Source organism: Schistocerca nitens, chromosome 2 (genome assembly GCF_023898315.1).
Source record: "Schistocerca nitens isolate TAMUIC-IGC-003100 chromosome 2, iqSchNite1.1, whole genome shotgun sequence".
In the NCBI taxonomy this organism is placed as follows: Eukaryota; Metazoa; Arthropoda; class Insecta; order Orthoptera; family Acrididae; genus Schistocerca; species Schistocerca nitens.
The window spans coordinates 459979216-459999636 of NC_064615.1; the positions used below are offsets into that span (position 1 = coordinate 459979216).

Sequence of the window (20421 nt, forward strand, 5' to 3'; positions counted from 1 at the left end):
TTCCTAGGGATTTCTTTTGAATTGACAAATATTTCAGTTTAAATTCCCATGATTAATATACTCAAAATGCTAACCCTTTCCTACTATTACCTAATTAGTGCCTCAGTTCTTGACTTGCCAACACTGCGTGCATTAAGAGAATTTCTCCATCTGCAGGCTTGTTTGGTCAAAATTAAGAAATAATTTAGTAGAGAAAAGGTCAGCGAAATTATTGAAGAGTTATAAAATTTTGCATTTAATCTAAATTACACATTACAGTTAATAAGATTCTACATGAAGTTAGTTTTTTTTCCGGAAATGTAGATGGTATGCAATGTGTTTCTTATATTACAAGAAAAATTAAAACACAGTTTTAATATAATAAATTCTTGTGATAGTAAATAGTTGCCTTGAGTTCATAAATATGATGGCTCTTTTTTAATTTGTGTAGAACTAACTGTGCAACATTTGGTATGTTAAAAATTAAGCATTGTTGAATTTTGCCGACCTGCCCCTTCATGGCCTATCCACCTCTTTTCACTGGATGTGAGACATTTTGACTCCGTTCTGTCCTAATAACTTTTCTGTTAGACTAATTTTTTTTCCGTTTTTACTTGGGCATCAATGCTAGCAGTAGTTCCGCTGTTGGCTTAACTAATGTTGTTTCAGTTGACAAGTACATTTTTTTTCTGTTGTTGCTCAGTTGTAATTCAAAAAAATCGACAGATATGGCAGATGTTTCCAAATTTGTCTGTTAGTAATGTCACTACCACAGTCTAACCTGTGTTGCTGCATGTCTCCATAATAAATTAGTTCTCTATTACTTAAGTTTTACTATTAATAATAATTTGGTATTTGTTTAATAATTGAACAATTGCTGCTTATTAAAGAATTACACATTGAGATAATGCAGCAGACTAACATTTTTTTTTCTTTTTTCTTTAAGGAATAGGAAGTGGTCAGGCTTCCAAAGAACGATGTATTGAATTGGCTACTCGCCCACAGGTTCAGCAGATGTGGAGAAAATGTCGTCATCTAATAATAGATGAAATTTCTATGGTTGAAGGAGAATTTTTTGAGGTACTGCAAAAAAGGAATACATTTTTAAACTATCAGAATTCTTGGAATTTGCAGTAAGGTATGGAAGTTGTAGCAGTTTGCATACTTTAATTTCTTTGTTTGTTGTCCTCGTTGTTGAAATACTGCATTGCTATACTGGTTGAAAAATGGGGTGTGGAAGTCAAACACGGACTACTTTAAATGATGTAGCCGACTGATGCACATTTGCATTTCACAGTCTTTTACTTTCACTTTTCACAACCCCCCCCCCCCCCCCCCCCCCCAGTAATTCAGTTATTTGGCCAGTGCACTTTTGTTTAACTTTCAATAAGCCTCATTAATAGGTTGCAGGCAAACATCCACATACTGCTGCAATAGTTTACTATTGAACATCTACGAGCAGTAAAAACCTAACCACAAAGTTCACAGTTCTTGAAGCATAGAAAGGTACGTATGGAGCAGACACTGTCATTGTTTTTACACACGGCTTGATTGGTTAACACTTATTCCACTGTTAAGTGGAAGCATTGTTGTTGTTCTAACCTACACAGATTTCACGTCTGAAACTTGGCCGTGACCAAAAATCAGGCCCTTACATATCCTCACAATAATAAGGGCCAAAACTACACATTGTTCGAAGTTAAATATACAGAAATTTAACTTATTAAATTAACTGAATACATCGAAAAATTGCATCTTTTTAACAGTTTCTTCTACTACAAGAGTTAAGCCAAATTATTATTTTAAATCATGAAATTAACATATATAGTTCCATAAACAATACTTTTGACAAAACTGTTAATTCCTTTGTAATTAACTAAGGGCTGGCTTTGCTAACATATTTTCGAATAGAGCCAAATAGATACTTTAAGATTACTTGTATTTCGTCTTCCAAATGTTCGTAATTAGTACAGAATTTATATTTGTTTACACGTCAGCAATAGAATTTAAGTTACAAAACAATTACTGATTTCACCCTATAACAAAAGATACTAACTAGTAATAGTGAAAATAAAGTAGAAAATCAATTTCATACATAAAACAAAGCACAAAATTACATCTAGTGTTAAATTCTTTAAAACTGACGGCCAGTCTTCCTCTTTTATGAAAATGCAGATTATACTCACATATGTTAATAGTAATTAGTCAAAAATGAAAAACGAATTTAAATAGGCAGATGGCAAAACAAGAGGGGAAGTAAAAATATCCCAGCTTGCTTCATCAGTGTCAAAGCTAAGTTACGCAGATCAGTATGTGTAATTCATACATAAACAGTATTTTCCAGTCAACAAAGGCAAAGTAGGCGAAAAAATTTGTGTAGTCATAAATTTTTGTATGGGTGCAGTGGGATGAGTGAAATGCACTTCATTCTAAAAATCCAGACTTGGGCGTGTTTGTGTGTGTGTGTGTGTGGGGGGGGGGGGGGGGAGACTGCTTAAAATTACTTTGTTTTTCTTGATTGTCTCAAAAATATTTCAAAGTTTAAAAGTAAATTCCGTTACATTGCCTACAAAAAGATGCTATTCATCAATTCTCTTGGAATAAATATTAGTTCCTGTTGTATTGCAGGGGATGAAAAATTGCTGGTTATTAAAAATAGTGTTTTAATCGTATAAGATTGATTTCTTTTTGTTAAATGAAGTAGATTAAGATCAAATATTAAATGCATACACCACTTCGAAGTGCAGGACATCTCTAGTAAGGGAGTAGGTCACTGGATTATGCTCATGCACTTCCTCCATCACAGATCTTCTAACTGAAAAGCAAGGAGGCAAGTATCCGATCTCTCTACCCCACTACATAACAAAAAGCAACTACAGGGTGTTTCATAAAGTAACACCAAACCTTTCACAGCTCACCTTATGAATCACTGGTGACGTTGTGTGCAGACATGCCCAAAGCTGTTTATTTTCCACAAAGTATTTTAACACTACTTAGAAGACAGTGTGGAGTTATTAATAATACTAATGCAAGAAACACCCCCCTCAGGAGATGCCACCTTAGCGAAACACTGTCCGTGTGGGCGAGGGGGTTTGTGTGATACAATGAAGTGGAGGGCTATGCCGGCGGTGCTGTAACTACCGGCAGGGCCTCCCAAGCCAGACAGGTCTCCATAGGGGATCCAGACAAAGTGTGTCTCACAATGTCCCGTCTAGTGTCCTGTCCTATCCTATTCTGTTCTGTCCCATACTATATATTCCCTTCCTTTCCTTTTCCTCCTTGTGATATTGTGGCAGCAGACACAGTCCCCTAATGTGGACAGTGGAAGATCCTTAGAAACCAGGACAACGTTGATGCACATAGGCCTTACTGCGAAGGGATGGATAGCGTTCTGTAGTCGTGGTGAAGACAAGCTATCTAAGGGGTAAGGCCCTGAAATAAAGCCTTGGCAGGTGTCCAGGCCATGAGGTGGCAGCCCCACCAGGACACTCGGGGGCTGTGGGCTGATAACCCGCACCACCAAAAAACACACATCACAGAAACTAAAAGGAGAAACAGCCGGATGGATCTTAAGGATATGACCTTTGGCCTGAAAAGGAAAACCCGTATCGGTTTTTGGAATGTAAGGACATTGAGAGAAGCAGGGAGGCTAAGACAGGTTGAAAAAGAGATGGAGAACTATCGGCTAGATATATTGGGACTAAGTGAAGTAAGGTGGCCAGAATCTGGGGAATTCAAAACACAAAATGGTGGAGTGTTGCTGTATACGGGTCAGACAGGTGAGGACGTGATGCATAGGAATGGTGTAGGGCTCTTACTACCTAAAAGCAGCAAGAAGAGCTTACTGGAGTGGAAACCAGTCTCAGAACGGATAATAACCGCACGCTTTAAAACAAATGTACGATATGTCACTGTAATTCAATGCTATGCACCTACTGAAATAGCTAAAGGAGAATTAAAAGATGCATTTTATACAGAGCTTAACGGAGTCCTTAGACAAACAAATTCTAGGGACATAAAAATTTTAATGGGTGACTTGAACGCAAAAGTTGGTTCAGAAAATGAAGGGCTTGAACATATCATGGGCGTGCATGGCATGGGGATCAGGAATGTAAATGGTGAACGGTTGATAGATACATGCGCTGAACATGACCTAGTCATAGGAGGCACATTTTTTCCACATCGTAAGCGCCATAAGATAACGTGAGTTTCTCCAGACCATGTTACCGAAAATCAAATAGACCACATAGTCATAAGCCGCAAGTTTCGACACTCTCTGTTAGATGTCAGAAATAGAAGAGGGGCAGACATTGGAAGTGACCACCACCTAGTTTTGGCAGAATTCAGACTGAAGATAGTGGCAAATAGAACCAAGCTCAATCATAGGTGCAAGAAAATAGAGGTGGCAAGATTAAAAGACCAACAGATAAAAGAAACATTTGCCCTTGAACTACAAAACAGATTCCAGGTCCTCTCTGAAGAAAACTTTATGGAAGAGGGAATTGAAACTTGCTGGCAAAAAATCAAGAACAGTTATTTAGATGTGGGAGAAAAAATCTTACGGTTTAAGGCACATCAAAGGAAGGAATGGATCTCTGATGCTACGTGGAATGAAATCAGCCACAGGAAAGAACTAAAACTTAAGTTAAATTTTTGTAAGACATGAGCACAGAAGAGCGAAGCGCATAAAGAATACATGGAGGCGAACAAAAAAGTGAAAACATTGCTACGTCGAGATAAAAGGAAATGGATAGATGAGCAAGCAAAATTAGCAGAAGAGGCAGCAAGACAAGGAAATATGAAAGAGCTCTACAACATTACCAAATGGTTGTCAATGAAGAACTTCAGATATGAAGGACCAGTTAAGAACAAGAATGGTGTGATGCTTACAACTCAACAGGCACAGCTACAGAGATGGGAGGAGCACTTCAGGGAACTGTTAAATTGTGAAGACAACCAAGAGGAACAGGTAAGAGATGTTCCAGAGGAAGTTGAAGAAGATCAAGATATAAATTTGCAGTGCCCCACAATGGACGAAATTAGGATTGCCTTGAAAACACTAAAAAATACAAAGGCTCCAGGCCTAGACAACATAGCACCAGAGCTCTTAAAAGCCGATATTGAAAGTACTGTTAAAATGCTCCATCCTTTGCTGAAGCATATTTGGCTTGAAGAGAAATCTCCAAAGGAGTGGAAAAATGGCTTGGTGGTAAAGCTGCCAAAAAAGGGAAATTTGTCAGACTGTAACAACTGGCGTGGTATTACATTGTTGTCAGTGCCCAGTAAGGTCCTCACCAGAATTATTTTAAACAGAATTAAAGAATCCCTTGAAAAGCGACTGCGTAAAGAATAGGCCGGTTTTAGGGCACAACGCAGCTATGTTGATCTTATTAACACTCTTAGGATCATCTTAGAGCAAAGCAAAGAATTCCAAGCAACCATGTACCTGGCATTCATTGATTTTCAAAAGGCCTTCGATTCCGTGAAACATAAAGTGCTCTGGCAGATGTTGCGGAAGTATGACATACCACAGAAGATCTTAAACATCATAAAAGATATATATGATGGCTACGAATGCTGCGTACTCCACAAGGGAAATATGACAGAGCCCATAAAAGAAACAACTGGAGTCTGGCAGGGTTGCATTTTGTCACCAACACTTTTTCTACTCATTCTAGACTCTTTTATGAGAAGAGTCACAGCAGGCAGGAGACGAGGAATCCAGTAGGGGATCCACGAACGTCTGGAGGATTTGGATTTTGCAGACGACATAGTTTTATTAGCTCCAAGGCTGACTGATATGCAAACTAAATTAAACTTGCTGAAAGAAGAAGCAGAGACTGCTGGCCTCAAGATAAATACAGGAAAAACAAAGGAAATTAGAGTAAATTCAGGGAACATGGAGGTGCCCCTGTTAATAGGTGAGCAGCGAGTGGAGACTGTCAACTCATTCCTGTATCTGGGTGGTATAGTGGTGGAAGATGGTGGAGCTAGAGATGACGTGAAAAACCGCATTAAAAAGGCAAATGCTGCCTTCATACATTCTTAGTATGGTCCGGTCCGTCCCTTGTCATGTTGGTATAGGAAGCTGCCCCTCTGGTCCCTTCCGTTTGTCTTTGTGAGCGACTCTCAGGAGCACGCTGGGTAGTGGCAGTTGCAGTCCGGCAGTAGACAGTTGCGGTCCAGTGGTAGGCAGTTGCAGTCTGGCGGTAGCGAGCGTCTGAAATGGTAAGATCTCCGGCTAAGCGCGTGTCTGCTAAGGCCGTAGGACAATGGGATTGTTAAGTTCAGCCTGAGAATTTAATCACCTTTTATTTCGGGTTTAGCTCTAAAATATCTAAGGTTATCTTTAATTGCAGCGGAGTGTAATTCTCGTGTCCAGTTCAGATTATTTTGCGGTAGTTGCTTTGTCACTACTTTATAAGTGGAACCACGTGTTGGTCAGTAACTCTAACTAAGATCAATCTTAAATGCGAATGCTTGTGTGATTATAATGTCTCGTCTTGATAATATTTTCAATATAGCAACTTTTCTTTATGTTCAACCCACGTGGTGTGTACTTTGTGAGACCAGTACCACGTGCTTATATAACTGTTTGACCCATCAGGTTAATAGTAAGACGTTAGTAACCAGTTCAAGGTTTTTCTTTTGTCAATTGCTTTTCGATCGAATATATTTTATTATCAAAATTACTGTGGAGTTATACGCTTTCTGTAAACCAAGTTGACCTCGTGAAGCATGTGGTAATCATCAAAGTAGCCCTCAGCTATTCTTCTTGGGAAGATTTCACAAAGAGTTAATATGAATTTAGTATACCAGTGTGTGGTAATTACATGACGGACAGGATTGTGCTACGAACGTAAATTCTTTGGGTAAAAATTTGAATCTGTTTGTAGTGATTAACTTTCTCTTGCATGTGTTTCAATGTTCTTTGTGTGTTGTTTTATGAATGCAGTGTTGTATCCAGTCTCCCAATCTTGACTCCATATTTTATGTGTTCAGTAAGATTCCAATCTCACATTTTCACAATCGTAAATAAGGCACCAGCTCAGTTATAACTCACGTATAATATGCTGAAATTTCAATGAACAATCTTTAAAATAAATTTGCAAATATAAACTGAATTCTTTCTTTTTATTTAAATTCTCCCTTTTATAAATATATATTACTGGTTGTTGTATGACTGTAAAAGATTATAATCAATGTTAGTCTGATTGGTAATGTGGTAAACCTAGACGAGATACCCAGTCGTGAAACAGTTGCTTAGTAAACGCACGGTTAACCTCCCCAGACAGCGCACAGCTTGTAACCCGCTTTCATTGGCTAGCAGTAACGATCTCGGCATACCAAAATTCATGTAGCAATATTCTGGGTGGTATAGTGGTGGAAGATGGTGGAGCTAGAGATGACGTGAAAAACCGCATTAAAAAGGCAAATGCTGCCTTCATACAATTGTATCCAATATGGAAAAATAGAAATATTACATACAGAACAAAAATCCGTATTTTTAATACAAATGTGAAGGCTGTCCTGTACGCCAGTGAAAGCTGGAAAATGGATAAAAAGATAACAACCCAGTTACAAAGCTTCATAAATAGATGTCTTTGACGCATCATGAATATCTGGTGGCCAGAAAAAATATGTAATGAGGAGCTCTGGCGAATAACAAACCAGATACCTATAGAAGACCAGATACGAGAGAGAAAGTGGGGCTGGTTGGGGCACACCTTGAGAAAACCAGATGTAGCCATCGAGAAAAAAGCATTGGAATGGAATCCCCAGGGAACAAGGAAGAGAGGAAGACCAAGGGGCACATGGAAGAGGACAGTGGAAGGGGAAGCAAAAAGAGTTGGTAAGACCTGGGCAGAATTGAGGCAAATGGCAAAAGACAGACGGATGGCGAGTTCTCCTGGATGCCCTATGCCCCCATAGGGGCCAAAGGAATTAAGTAAGTCAAGAAACACACATGAACGGAATCTAAGTAAATCTCTACACACTGTTCTACACTGCTAGAGGGGAAACTGATTCTTAGTCATCCTTCACTACCACTGTAGTGTTCTTCCAGGAAAGGCAACTACCCTCCATGGTGAGTGCTGCTAACTTTTCACTTTACAGTCTGACTATACCAACCCAATGTTTCCTGTTCTGTTCTCTCATGTGAGCAGATAAAATAACTTCACTGAGCTTGTGTTTATATAGAGGAGCTATTTTCAGTTTACTGAGTGCAAATGTATTTGCAGTTGTTAAGTGTGTAACAAAAAGTGCACAGCTGTTAACTACACTGAAGAGCTTGTGCCAAGTGTAACATGGTGTCAAAATGTATTTGACAATGTTAATATCATTGTCTCCACTATCAATGGCTGGAATACCTTTTGTAGCATGAGATGTATTAAATACATTACCACAGTCTCAGCTCACAATATATCTGTAAAGGCCCAGAGGCTTAAATTGGCTCTCCCTGTAACAGAAGTAGGTCACATAGGGGTTAGGGAACTTAGGCTATTTCAACATAAGTAATGCACTGCAGCAGATTACTGTTCTAGTTTTGAACATGATCAGTCCTGTTCCATCAGACATATTGACACCCACCTTGAAAGACACTGGAGGTGTGGATTTGGCTCCATCCAGTGCAGACCACTTAGAAAGTTCCAGCAATTATTGAATGAAAAAAATTTATACAGTCCACCAGTAATAAAACTCATGGTGCAGTAACTTTCTGGTCACTCATTAATTCATCTCCAAGTGACTACAAAATGACTACTTGGATTCAAAAATACTTTCAGTGACAGACAGCAGTAAGATGCCACATTTACCAATTCAATCCTTTCCTCAACACTGTATAGGTTCCTAACAACATGACACTTACAGATTAAGCTTTTCTCAGTCAATTTCTCCTTGCATTAATATTGTAATTCCACTTACCGTTTCACGTATGTATATAATGTACTGGTAAAACGCTTGTGGAAAATAAACGCCTACCGAGAGTGACTGTACACTGCATTGTCAGTGATTTGTAAGGCAAACTGCGTAAGGGTCAATTCAGCTTCATTAAATACCCGTTTGTGTTTTTTGTGGCATAGTGGGGTAGATAGTAGGAAATTGCTTACTACTCTTCAGTTTACGGATGTACAAAGGAGGGAAGTACATTGTCACAATCTGGCGACCAGTCTCCTGTGACTACTCTATGACCATGCCCTGTGCTCTTTGGATCAACCTTTGTGTTGTGGAAAACTTTACTGAAATTATTTTTACATCAAAAATCTATGGAAGTTCGTGCCTGAGCTGCTAACCACATAATCTGCTATTATCTTTTCAAACAAAAGTACTCTTTCTCAAAATGTCACAGAATCCATTGTTTCCAAGAAGACATGCAATAAAGCATAGGGCACAAGCAGCCACAGCTCAGCCACTGGTCAACTGCTACTTGCCAGATGATCCTATTTGAGACTTGTAAATAACTTAAATATGACATTTCAAGGGAAGGATCTACTTGTTGTTAACATATGTGATGAAATTGTTTTCAAACAGTGGAAAGTCCAAGATGGAATAACGACTGTATTTTTTTATTCAGTGAGAAACAAAATACAAACATGGTAACTAACGTTAAAAACAAGTGAAACAAAGAATTATCATGCTGCTTCACTTTTGACCAAAGTCTTGCGACTTCATATGCTCCCAGAATTGCAAGCAGAAGATCTGTGCAAGATGCAAATTGACAATACAATAGGTACTTCATGGTCTGTATTTCTCCAGTCACAGTAGGTTGTATCCACAGGGAATTGCAATTTCTGGAGATTATGCCTGGATTTTCCAACTTCAGAATGAAAATTGCTGAGTGACCTTGCATGATCCAGTTCAGTTAATACCCAGGTGGATGGGTTTCCGAAAGGAGAGACCATGGTTAGTTATTATGAAGTTGAGAAATCACAGTTGTTTTCTTGCTGTAACTGCTGTTGTTTGCAAGACTGAAATGGTCTCGAGGAAAATCCATCTGGAACTAAACCATAGGAATGCTGGAAAGTGTACATTTAATGGATAGTTTTCCTTAAGAACCAGATTTCTGTATGCATTGGCAAATACTTGGCGCGCTATGCCTGCAAGTTGGTAAATTCTTTACAAGTGGTGTAAGTTGCAAATAACCTGTAATAAGCCTACACGTGTCACTTAGCACCTTGTTAACTTTGTTTGCGTGGATGGATTTGTACCAGACTGCCACACTTACTCTGGAGCAGTGTAACTCGTTACTACTTCCATAGCTGTCAGGGTTTGTGCTTGAGGATCCGACGTGCTACCAGTGATCTTGTGAAGGAAATTATTTCTGTCTTCCATCTTCACTCTCACAATGCTGTTTGTATGTCAGAGTATAATCCAAAGTGACTCCCAGATATTTTGGATGGGACAAAGCTACTAATTGTTTTACAACCCATGTGATCTTATTTATCCTTCTTTCATTTGGAATTAATATGACAATGAACATGACACAAAAAAGGATTAGAAATGAGAAAAACATGTTTTTGAACCAATTATTTGAATAAAAATAATGATTGCAGTTGTTTCAATAAAGATGTAAGAAAAAGAGTTGGATAGCAGTCAGTGAGATTTGAACCAAAAGACCTTTAACACTTCAGCCAACTAAATTAACTGCTAGACTGTGGCACCATGTTGAAATGAGTGCTATTATCAAGGCACTTTTGGATTGCAAGAAATTCTGAAAATCTTTTTTGTTGATTATTCACGAATGAGGATCCATCAGAGTGAATGGCTGCAAACTGATACCTGGGATCCTAATCTGCACCACTGTATAGGTGTTTTCAGAAAATACATTCCATCCCTGGGGATCTGTCCCTGTTAGTCACTGTGGCAGCAGGCTGTTAACAACTGCCTTTTGTTAAATACTGTACATTGATATGTGAGCGCAGCTTGTTGCTCAGTCGGGGAACCATTGTTCAGAATGTACCTCTTCATTTGCAGAGGCCTTATACTTATCCTTGCACAAAGTAGTGGGACACCATGCACTGAAATAAGGAATATCATTTCAGTAGTCTGCCCACCTCTCCAAGTACGTAATTTTGCCGCACAGGCTACCTATGAAATATCATGATCCGTCCTCATGCCATGCCACGCCACCTTCCAACTCCCTTGCCAAAGGGGTGAGAGATGCTGTATGCATGTACTGAGCACATGCTATTAGAGTCCCAACGTGGATACATCCTGTATTGCTAGTGGTAGGGCCACCTATAAAAACAGTCATGTTATCAGGAGTTGCTCCATAACTCATTCTATGTGGATTATTTCGTCCAAAACCAGCTACTTTGAATTATGTAGCTGGAAATTTCACTTAAAACACAGCCTACTATCTTTGGATCCACGTGGCCCCAATCTTGGCTATCTCCTCCCCCTACCCCCCACTGCTGCCACCTCCACCTCTGTCCCATGCCTCCAATTTAACTCCACTGATGTACAGCTTGTGTGCACTCTTCCTTCACCTCCCCTTTCCCATCACCCCCCCCCCCCCCCCCATGCTGTTTCATAGTGTTAAAGAGCACGGAAAACATGTTTTTAAAGTAAAAATTTTATAACTTGGTTATCATTTTTGTAATGAAAAATTCTTCTGTTACAGAAACTGGAATATGTTGCCCGAATAGTGAGGAACAATGAGAGACCATTTGGAGGAATACAGCTTATCCTGTGTGGTGACTTTCTTCAGCTTCCACCAGTTTGTCGTGATGCAAAACCTGGTCAAGCAAAATTTTGTTTCCAGAGTGCTGTCTGGGACCAGGTTATACATACAAGCTTTGAACTTAATAAAGTGCATCGCCAGGCAGATCCAGAATTCATTAAAATCTTGCAAAATGTACGGATTGGCAGGTTCGTGCCTTCAGTGTGTATGTCACATCTTTTCTGAACAGAATATATTCTTAATTTAGTTTATGAAAGGTTGGAGGATGACTAAAATTGTCAGAAACAAAACCATTGTTGAATTAGGCTACTTCAATATTTGTCATAAAATCGTCTTGTCTACATGTCAGTTTCAGAATAAAATAAAACTTGAATGGTTTCGTGTATGTCATTTGTACAATGGAAGTATGTAATCAAAACTGAAGTGTAGAATTTGTCAGCATTTTAAAATGAGCAAGAAGAGTATCCTTCTAATTTACACATAATTAAGTAATGTTGCCATGAAAATAAGAGAGAATATTTTGATTTAGTGTGGTACTTCCTTTCTACTTCAGGATCACTCCAGAAATTTCGGATAAGTTAATATCTACGTCAAAACATAAGATTGAAGTGGAAGGAATACTTGCAACAAGATTGTGCAGCCATATGCAAGATGCAGATTTGATCAACCGTACTAAAATGGCAGAGTTGCCAGGTTAGTATGTATGTTCTTTATATAATGAATTAGTATTTCTGGATCAAATATTGTGTGTGTGTGTGTGTGTGGGGGGGGGGGGGGGCAGCTTCACTTCCTCACATGTGTTCTCTTTTCTGATATTGAATGGTACTTGAGCTGCACACAACCTTGATGTTGATGTTGCAAACATGTTCATTATAGCCATAAATGTTTTCGATTTTTTTCTTCTATCTGTTGCATTAATGTACTGAGCAGAAACAAAGACTAACGAGATAACAGCACATGGCATAGATTGTTTTATCCCTTAATGGTTTGCTGTTGAGTATCAGAATTAAAACAAGTCGTGATATTAAATGGAGCAATTACTCATTTAATAGTAGGAACTGATACACATTGTGGTTTGTTGTTTTCTGTATTATCTTGCAAGCTCCTGATGCCTTCTGTCTATCATGTCGTCTTTGAAACTGTTTTGTTTTTGTTGTACTCTATAAAACCTTTCATCCCAGACTTGTTTATTTTTAGCATTAGGTAAGCAAAAATGCAGTTGATAAATTTGGAATTTCCACCTGGAGCACACAACGGTGTGTTCTCTCCCGCTTGGCTTAGTGAATTATGTTAACATATCAACAGTTACTTGATAAAGTGCCTTGCTTCAGATTAGTGATAGGCAATAGATAGAGGTCTCTCCACTTGACGCCCCCGTCTCCCCCCCCCGTCCCCCCCCCCGTCTCCCCCACCCCGTCTCCCCCACCCCGTCTCCCCCACCCCGTCTCCCCCACCCCGTCTCCCCCACCCCGTCTCCCCCACCCCGTCTCCCCCACCCCGTCTCCCCCACCCCGTCTCCCCCACCCCGTCTCCCCCACCCCGTCTCCCCCACCCCGTCTCCCCCCCACCCCGTCTCCCCCCCACCCGTCTCCCCCCCACCCCGTCTCCCCCCCACCCCGTCTCCCCCCCACCCCGTCTCCCCCCCACCCCGTCTCCCCCCCACCCCGTCTCCCCCCCACCCCGTCTCCCCCCCACCCCGTCTCCCCCCCACCCCGTCTCCCCCCCACCCCGTCTCCCCCCCACCCCGTCTCCCCCCCACCCCGTCTCCCCCCCACCCCGTCTCCCCCCCACCCCGTCTCCCCCCCACCCCGTCTCCCCCCCACCCCGTCTCCCCCCCACCCCGTCTCCCCCCCACCCCGTCTCCCCCCCACCCCGTCTCCCCCCCACCCCGTCTCCCCCCCACCCCGTCTCCCCCCCCACCCCGTCTCCCCCCCCACCCCGTCTCCCCCCCCACCCCGTCTCCCCCCCCACCCCGTCTCCCCCCCCACCCCGTCTCCCCCCCCACCCCGTCTCCCCCCCCACCCCGTCTCCCCCCCCACCCCGTCTCCCCCCCCACCCCGTCTCCCCCCCACCCCGTCTCCCCCCCACCCCGTCTCCCCCCCACCCCGTCTCCCCCCCACCCCGTCTCCCCCCCACCCCGTCTCCCCCCCACCCCGTCTCCCCCCCACCCCGTCTCCCCCCCCACCCCGTCTCCCCCCCACCCCGTCTCCCCCCCACCCCGTCTCCCCCCCACCCCGTCTCCCCCCCACCCCGTCTCCCCCCCACCCCGTCTCCCCCCCCACCCCGTCTCCCCCCCACCCCGTCTCCCCCCCACCCCGTCTCCCCCCCCACCCCGTCTCCCCCCCACCCCGTCTCCCCCCCCCCACCCCGTCTCCCCCCCCCCACCCCGTCTCCCCCCCCCCCACCCCGTCTCCCCCCCCCCACCCCGTCTCCCCCCCCACCCCGTCTCCCCCCCCCACCCCGTCTCCCCCCCACCCCGTCTCCCCCCCACCCCGTCTCCCCCCCCCCCACCCCGTCTCCCCCCCCCCCACCCCGTCTCCCCCCCCCCACCCCGTCTCCCCCCCCACCCCGTCTCCCCCCCCCCCACCCCGTCTCCCCCCCACCCCGTCTCCCCCCCACCCCGTCTCCCCCCCACCCCGTCTCCCCCCCACCCCGTCTCCCCCCCACCCCGTCTCCCCCCCACCCCGTCTCCCCCCCCACCCCGTCTCCCCCCCCACCCCGTCTCCCCCCCCCCCCCACCCCGTCTCCCCCCCCACCCCGTCTCCCCCCCCACCCCGTCTCCCCCCCACCCCCCCACCGACCCCGTCTCCCCCCCCCCCACCGACCCCGTCTCCCCCCCACCCCGTCTCCCCCCCCACCCCCCCACCGACCCCGTCTCCCCCCCCACCCCCCCACCGACCCCGTCTCCCCCCCCACCCCCCCACCGACCCCGTCTCCCCCCCCCCCCCCCCCCACCGACCCCGTCTCCCCCCCCCCCCCACCGACCCCGTCTCCCCCCCCCCCCCCACCGACCCCGTCTCCCCCCCCCCCCACCGACCCCGTCTCCCCCCCCCCCCACCGACCCCGTCTCCCCCCCCCCCCACCGACCCGTCTCCCCCCCCCACCGACCCCCCCCCCCGATTATGGCACATGGAGTATTAATCTTCTTGACAGGAAACATGTAATGTATAAAGTGAGTGAGGTGACACTATTGTTGTAACTGGCAGTAGCATTGTGTGGCCAGCCATAAGGAAATGTGATTTGTAGTAGTTGGCCACTGGACTGTGATATGCAGTGACTACAATACACATTATGAAATTACATTATGCATGGAAATGTATGTTCCTGATTTGTATTATTATTTCTTATTTAAATATATTCCTATTTCTAATTAGGTGAAACAAAAAGGTTTGCTGCTGTTGATAGTGACCCATATATATCAAACAGTTAGATCAACAGACACCAGTAGCAAGTGTGATAGAGCTGAAAGTTGGAGCACAGGTGATGCTTATGAAAAACCTGAATGTTTCGGAAGGCCTTGTGAATGGTGCAAGAGGTGTTGTTACAAAATTTAATGAAGATGGTAAGATTTAACTCCTTTTTATTCTCTCAACTATTTGTCCTTACAGCTTTTGGAAAACTTCACAGTATGAATTGTAAGATAAAAGTTGTATGGTAACTATTTTTTTTTTATCTACATTCTTACTTTGTGTTTTCGTTAAAACGTATGTAATATTTGGTTTTCTAATATTTCCAACTGCCGTATGTTGATCACACTGTGATTAATTTGACACTTTGTGGGTAGGAAGTTTCAGAAGACAGTTATATAATGTTTCCAGTTACATTAATTTTCCTCATCCGCAAAGGAAGCAACAATGAGAAAGTGTTTGTTATCTTCAATAAAATTTGTTTAAAGTGCAAGTCAGTAAGCAAGCTCACACACATTTTCTTCTGAGATCATGTGAAGTGCTACACTCTAGACATTGAAGGAGCTGGACTGAAATCTCCACCAGGCCATTCTACTGAAGGTTTTTGACATTTTACATGTCAAGCAACTTCAAAACAGTGCATCAGATTTCCTGTTCTATTCTTGCCAATCGGAGCTTGTTCTGCCTCTTGTGACTTCATCACTGATGGGATATTATAAATGAGTCATCCATCTGTCCATCCATCTTCTGAAGCTATTATGGATCAAATCAGTGAACTGAAGAGAGAATCTTTGTTTACCCAGATCGCACCAAATTTAAATCTGACCATGTACCATGAAGCCACTGCAAGCTTAGTGTGGTTTTTTAGCAATAAATAAATTTGGAACTGTTCTAAGTTGTTGAGGTAGGCTCTAGATTCATAGCTTTTTTAATGGATTATTATTTCCTGTCTGCCTCTTGCCATTTTTTTTCTCTTTAAATTCATCTCTCCGAAATGAATATATGACAGTTCCATGCTTTAACTGCGATTCATTCAGTGTCTAGTTTGTTGCTTTAATCCTGTAAAATCGTATAACTGATTGACAGTATTCAAGAAGTTTCAATTCTACAAATATGAACTTGCTCCTCATGACTTCATAGGTGTTAACTTCCTCTACAGCATGTGCTCAATTCCAACGACAAAGTTTATCCAGATTACTAATCTATGCTCATACCTTTTGCAGTTAATCTTCCCTTTATTCTCTTCCATATGATATCACCATCAAATTTAGAACTCTTTACTGTTTCAAACAATAGAAAGTCCAGGTTGGAATATCAACAGTACTGTGACATGGCCCAGTCCAATCTCGGCGGACCTAGTAGCCGTGTGCATGAAGTGTGCTTGTTTGTGTGAATGTGTGTGTGGTTTCCTTTCTGAAGAAGGCGTTAGCTAAAAGCTTAGGTTAACAGTATTTCATTGTGCCTGTTGGTTACTAAACGTGTCATCTTCGTAGTGAGAAGCAATCTTCCCTGTTTTATCAGTTTGTTATATTATTATTTATCTGATACATTTCATCTTTGTAATTATTTGTAATATCTTTTCTGTTTTTGTCTTATCCATCTTTAATAATCCTTGCTTGACAGCTTGCTGAGTCCGCTTTCCTTCCTTCCTTCCTTCCTGTTGAATCATCTTGACATGAAGTTACATCGACTTCCCTATCTAATCCTTGTTCGATTCATCTCTTTCATGCCTTTGCTGTTGTTCCTGCATTTGAAATCTAGTGTTTCTATAAAAAATTTTGATTGTCTCTTAGTCTGCAGTCATTTTATAAACTGAAGTTTCTTCTGGAATTTTTTTAAAGATAGATGTGGTGTTAATGTGGTATTATAGTTACTTAAGTTATCTAGTCAAATGGAAAGTTGGGCAGTATACTTCCCAAAATACAATGCTTATTAGTTTTGTTAATTGTGTCAAAGACATCATAAAATTATGACCAGTTGTATTATAGTTCAAACCTAATACTTAGTTATAACTATGATTAGACACCAACTGCAGTTCATTAAGTGTGTGTTCCAACATAAATACAATGTGTCCCAGCAGAGGCCCCCAGTTAGGAAACAGTTCTAAAGTCCTTACCATTTTCAATTTGAACTTCAGGGCTTTTCAAGTTATCTGCCTTGTGGTGATAATGTAGATCTCAAGAGATTACTAAATTATAATATCAATTTTGGAAGCTTATAGCAATGCAGTGTGTGACTTCTCGGTGGAATTGGTGGTGGTGCTGTTCTGGGCTGCAGGTAAATTTCATCTGTTGTCACTGGTTTTAAGCACTTTGTGATAATTTTAGAGGTTTCATTTTTTATTTTCATCAGACTTTGATGCATAGACTGCAACTGAAAAGAACACCGAGCGAGGTGGCGCAGTGGTTAGCACACTGGACTCGCATTCGGGAGGACGACGGTTCAATCCCCTCTCCGGCCATCCTGACTTAGGTTTTCCGTGATTTCCCTAAATCGCTTCAGGCAAATGCCGGGATGGTGCCTTTGAAAGGGCACGGCCGATTTCCTTCCCCATCCTTCCCACACCCGAGCTTGCGCTCCGTCTCTAATGACCTCGTTGTCGACGGGACGTTAAACACTAATCTCCTCCTCCTCCTCCTGAAAGGAAAAGAAAAGCAAAGCAAAGCAAAGCAGTTGGTGGCACATTCTATATTTAGTAGTGCTCCAGTATATCACATTTCAGCTGCTTAGCTGAATGGTAACAAGTTTACCCGTCATGCGCATGCCCAAGTTCCCATTTAAATGTACATCTGAGCCAGCACTGGACTGGACTCTTGGAGTTGAGCTGGGACCAAATAAGCACTGTGTGTGTGTGTGTGTGTGTGTGTGTGTGTGTGTGTGTGTGTGTGCCCCCACTATTTCTTCGTGTGCTGCATAAGAGAAGAAAGTGTCAATTTTCATATCTTCAATAGTATTAAGCAACATACAGAAATGAAATCCTGTGAAAAGAAAGTCAAATTGCAGCAGAATCATTGCAAGGTCACTGCTCTCATCATGGAGGATTGTTGAAAACATGCGTGCTCCCATGCGCGCGCACCCCCCCCCCCCCCCCCCCCCACACACTACTACTACTACTACATCAACCTGTTATGCTGACGTCTGTCTGTCTGTAAAATTTTGTAACACATTTTATGTTTGTGTAGTATTAACTTTCTGGAGGATGAAAAACTCTTCCAGAAGTCAACGTTGATCCTGCAAACAATGGTCACATGAAATCGAGCTTGCCGCGTCCATCCACGAGTCCCAGAAAGCAGTAGCTACCAGCACCCATATTGATTCCATGTTCCTTTACTTCTAGAAGTTATTAGGCATTGTTCTGCATGGTCATCTGATGAACAAACTGAGCATGTGCTGCATAATACCTCAGTGGTTTGACTAGTTTATAAAGATCAGGCATCAGAGAGACACCCCCCCCCCCCCCTAGTGGGCTCAATGCTCTTTGGTGGGTTTGTGCTTGGCTACCACGGGGCCCTAGCCTTTGCAACAACTTTTCTCTTCCATGCTGCATGTCTATCCTCTTGCTATTCCTTTTCTCCACCCTTGGGGTGTTTTTGGGAATGTGTTTCGCATTTCAGTAGCAGACATCAGAACGGTCGCACCACTCGATCCTTTCTTTCTTCCTTTCTTTCTTCCTTTCTTTCTTTCTTTCTTCACCTTCTCCTATCCTTCCTCTGCATCAGCATTTGAGGTTCCTCCTTTTCTTCTTCCTCCCTATGTGCTCCTGAAGGCTGGCCCACGCATCTGATGATGCCTAACAGGTGTCTGTGTAATGTGTAATTCCCAGCCCTGGGTCAACAGGTAGGGTTCGCACATACCCCCTGGTACGGGCCAGGCCCAGGGAGGGGCGATTGCCTGAGCTGTTACCTTCGCAAATTGCCGATTACTCCCTCTGTCAGGTGTTCGGGAGGTGTGGCCTGGGGTGTTAACAATCACCTAAGGCTGGTGAGCCCCCCCCCCCCCCCCACTCTCAGGGCGCCATCAGAAATGCTGGCAATCATGAGGAATTTTCTTACCATGAGCCAATTATTCACGTGCTGAAGACGGTCAGTCCTTTGCAATGGTAAGTCCGTTTCTTATTCAGAAAGGTGTTGATGCAATTGCCGGCCCTGTGAAATCCTGCTCTCATTTACGCAATAGCATTTTGCTTTTGAAGACAGCTTCTGATTCTCAAGCACAACAGCAGCAGCTTGCCGCTTCGCATCTCCACAGCTATCCTGTTAGTGTCAAGGCCCATAGAACTGTGAATTACTCCCGTGGTGTTATGTACACTAGCCTGTTCGGTGGTCTGACTGAGGCTGAAATCCAAATATACCTTTCTGGTCAATATGTCATTGCTGTCCATCGGATGATTTAAAAGGTTGATGCATCCTTAGTGACCACATGCACTCTTTTTCTCACTGTTGATAGAATGGTGCTTCCATCAAAGAGCTTATGAAGTTGCCACTGTCGGTCATTGATTTGATTTTGGCAGGGAAGCTAAAAAATCTTTGGTCTAACCTGCCACTGCCCAAGTTAATTGTGTGGAATTGCTCCCTGTATATCTAATAAAGCCAACCAATGCCCTTAAATAGTTCAAGGAGTCCCTTTGTTAGACACAGTTTCTTCAAGTGTAGTTGTCCCGAAAATTCTGTGTCTCTTGCTCTCCAATGCTGTGCATTTGAAGATTAGAAGTGATGCAGTTTCTTCGCTCTCATTACAGATCTTACATTTAGGGTCGTCTTCTGTTATAACCATTGCATGTACGTGTTTTTTGAAATTCCCATGGCCCGTCATCAGTCTAACCATGAGTTCAATCTCTTTCCTGTTCAAGCCCAGGACTACAGAGCTTTTTTAAAACACAGCTTTGGCACCATTACCTTACCATGTTTTTGTTTATAGACTTTGGTCCAGTGTTCTATGCGCTCTCTTTTAAGCCAGTTGCATAGTTTTAGTTTGATCATAGCCTTGGTGATTGTCAGGACAGGTTCCGGTCCAATAAATGGAGTCTTTGGCCCTATCCCAGCCAATCTGTCGGCTTGTTCATTGTCACCAACCCCTGAGTGGCCAGGGACCCACACTAGATTTACCCTATTGCTTCCCCCTAGCTCCACCAGAACCCCGAGACATTCTGCAACAATCTTAGATTTTGTTGTGGGAGCTGTCTATGGTATCAGAGCTGCCTGGCTGTCTGAATAGATGAAGATGCTATGGTCCTTGTAGCACCTACACGTATTCTCCTCCACACACGCCCTGATTGCAGTAACCTCAGCTTGGAATACTAAGGCCAGTTTTACTAGAGAGATGATGCCCTCCAGTCCTGGCTGAACCCCGTACACC

At 43.2% G+C, this 20421-nt stretch overlaps 1 protein-coding gene across 1 annotated transcript in view; it reads left to right on the top strand.

Annotated features, from left to right (window-relative positions):
- The window catches only part of LOC126236349 (ATP-dependent DNA helicase PIF1), a 115081-nt gene that overhangs the window by 60787 nt on the left and 33873 nt on the right, over positions 1–20421 (top strand). The window contains 5 exon segments of the mRNA XM_049945581.1: positions 926–1059; positions 11600–11847; positions 12213–12352; positions 15034–15072; positions 15075–15221. Coding sequence (XP_049801538.1) covers positions 926–1059; positions 11600–11847; positions 12213–12352; positions 15034–15072; positions 15075–15221 — 708 coding nt within the window.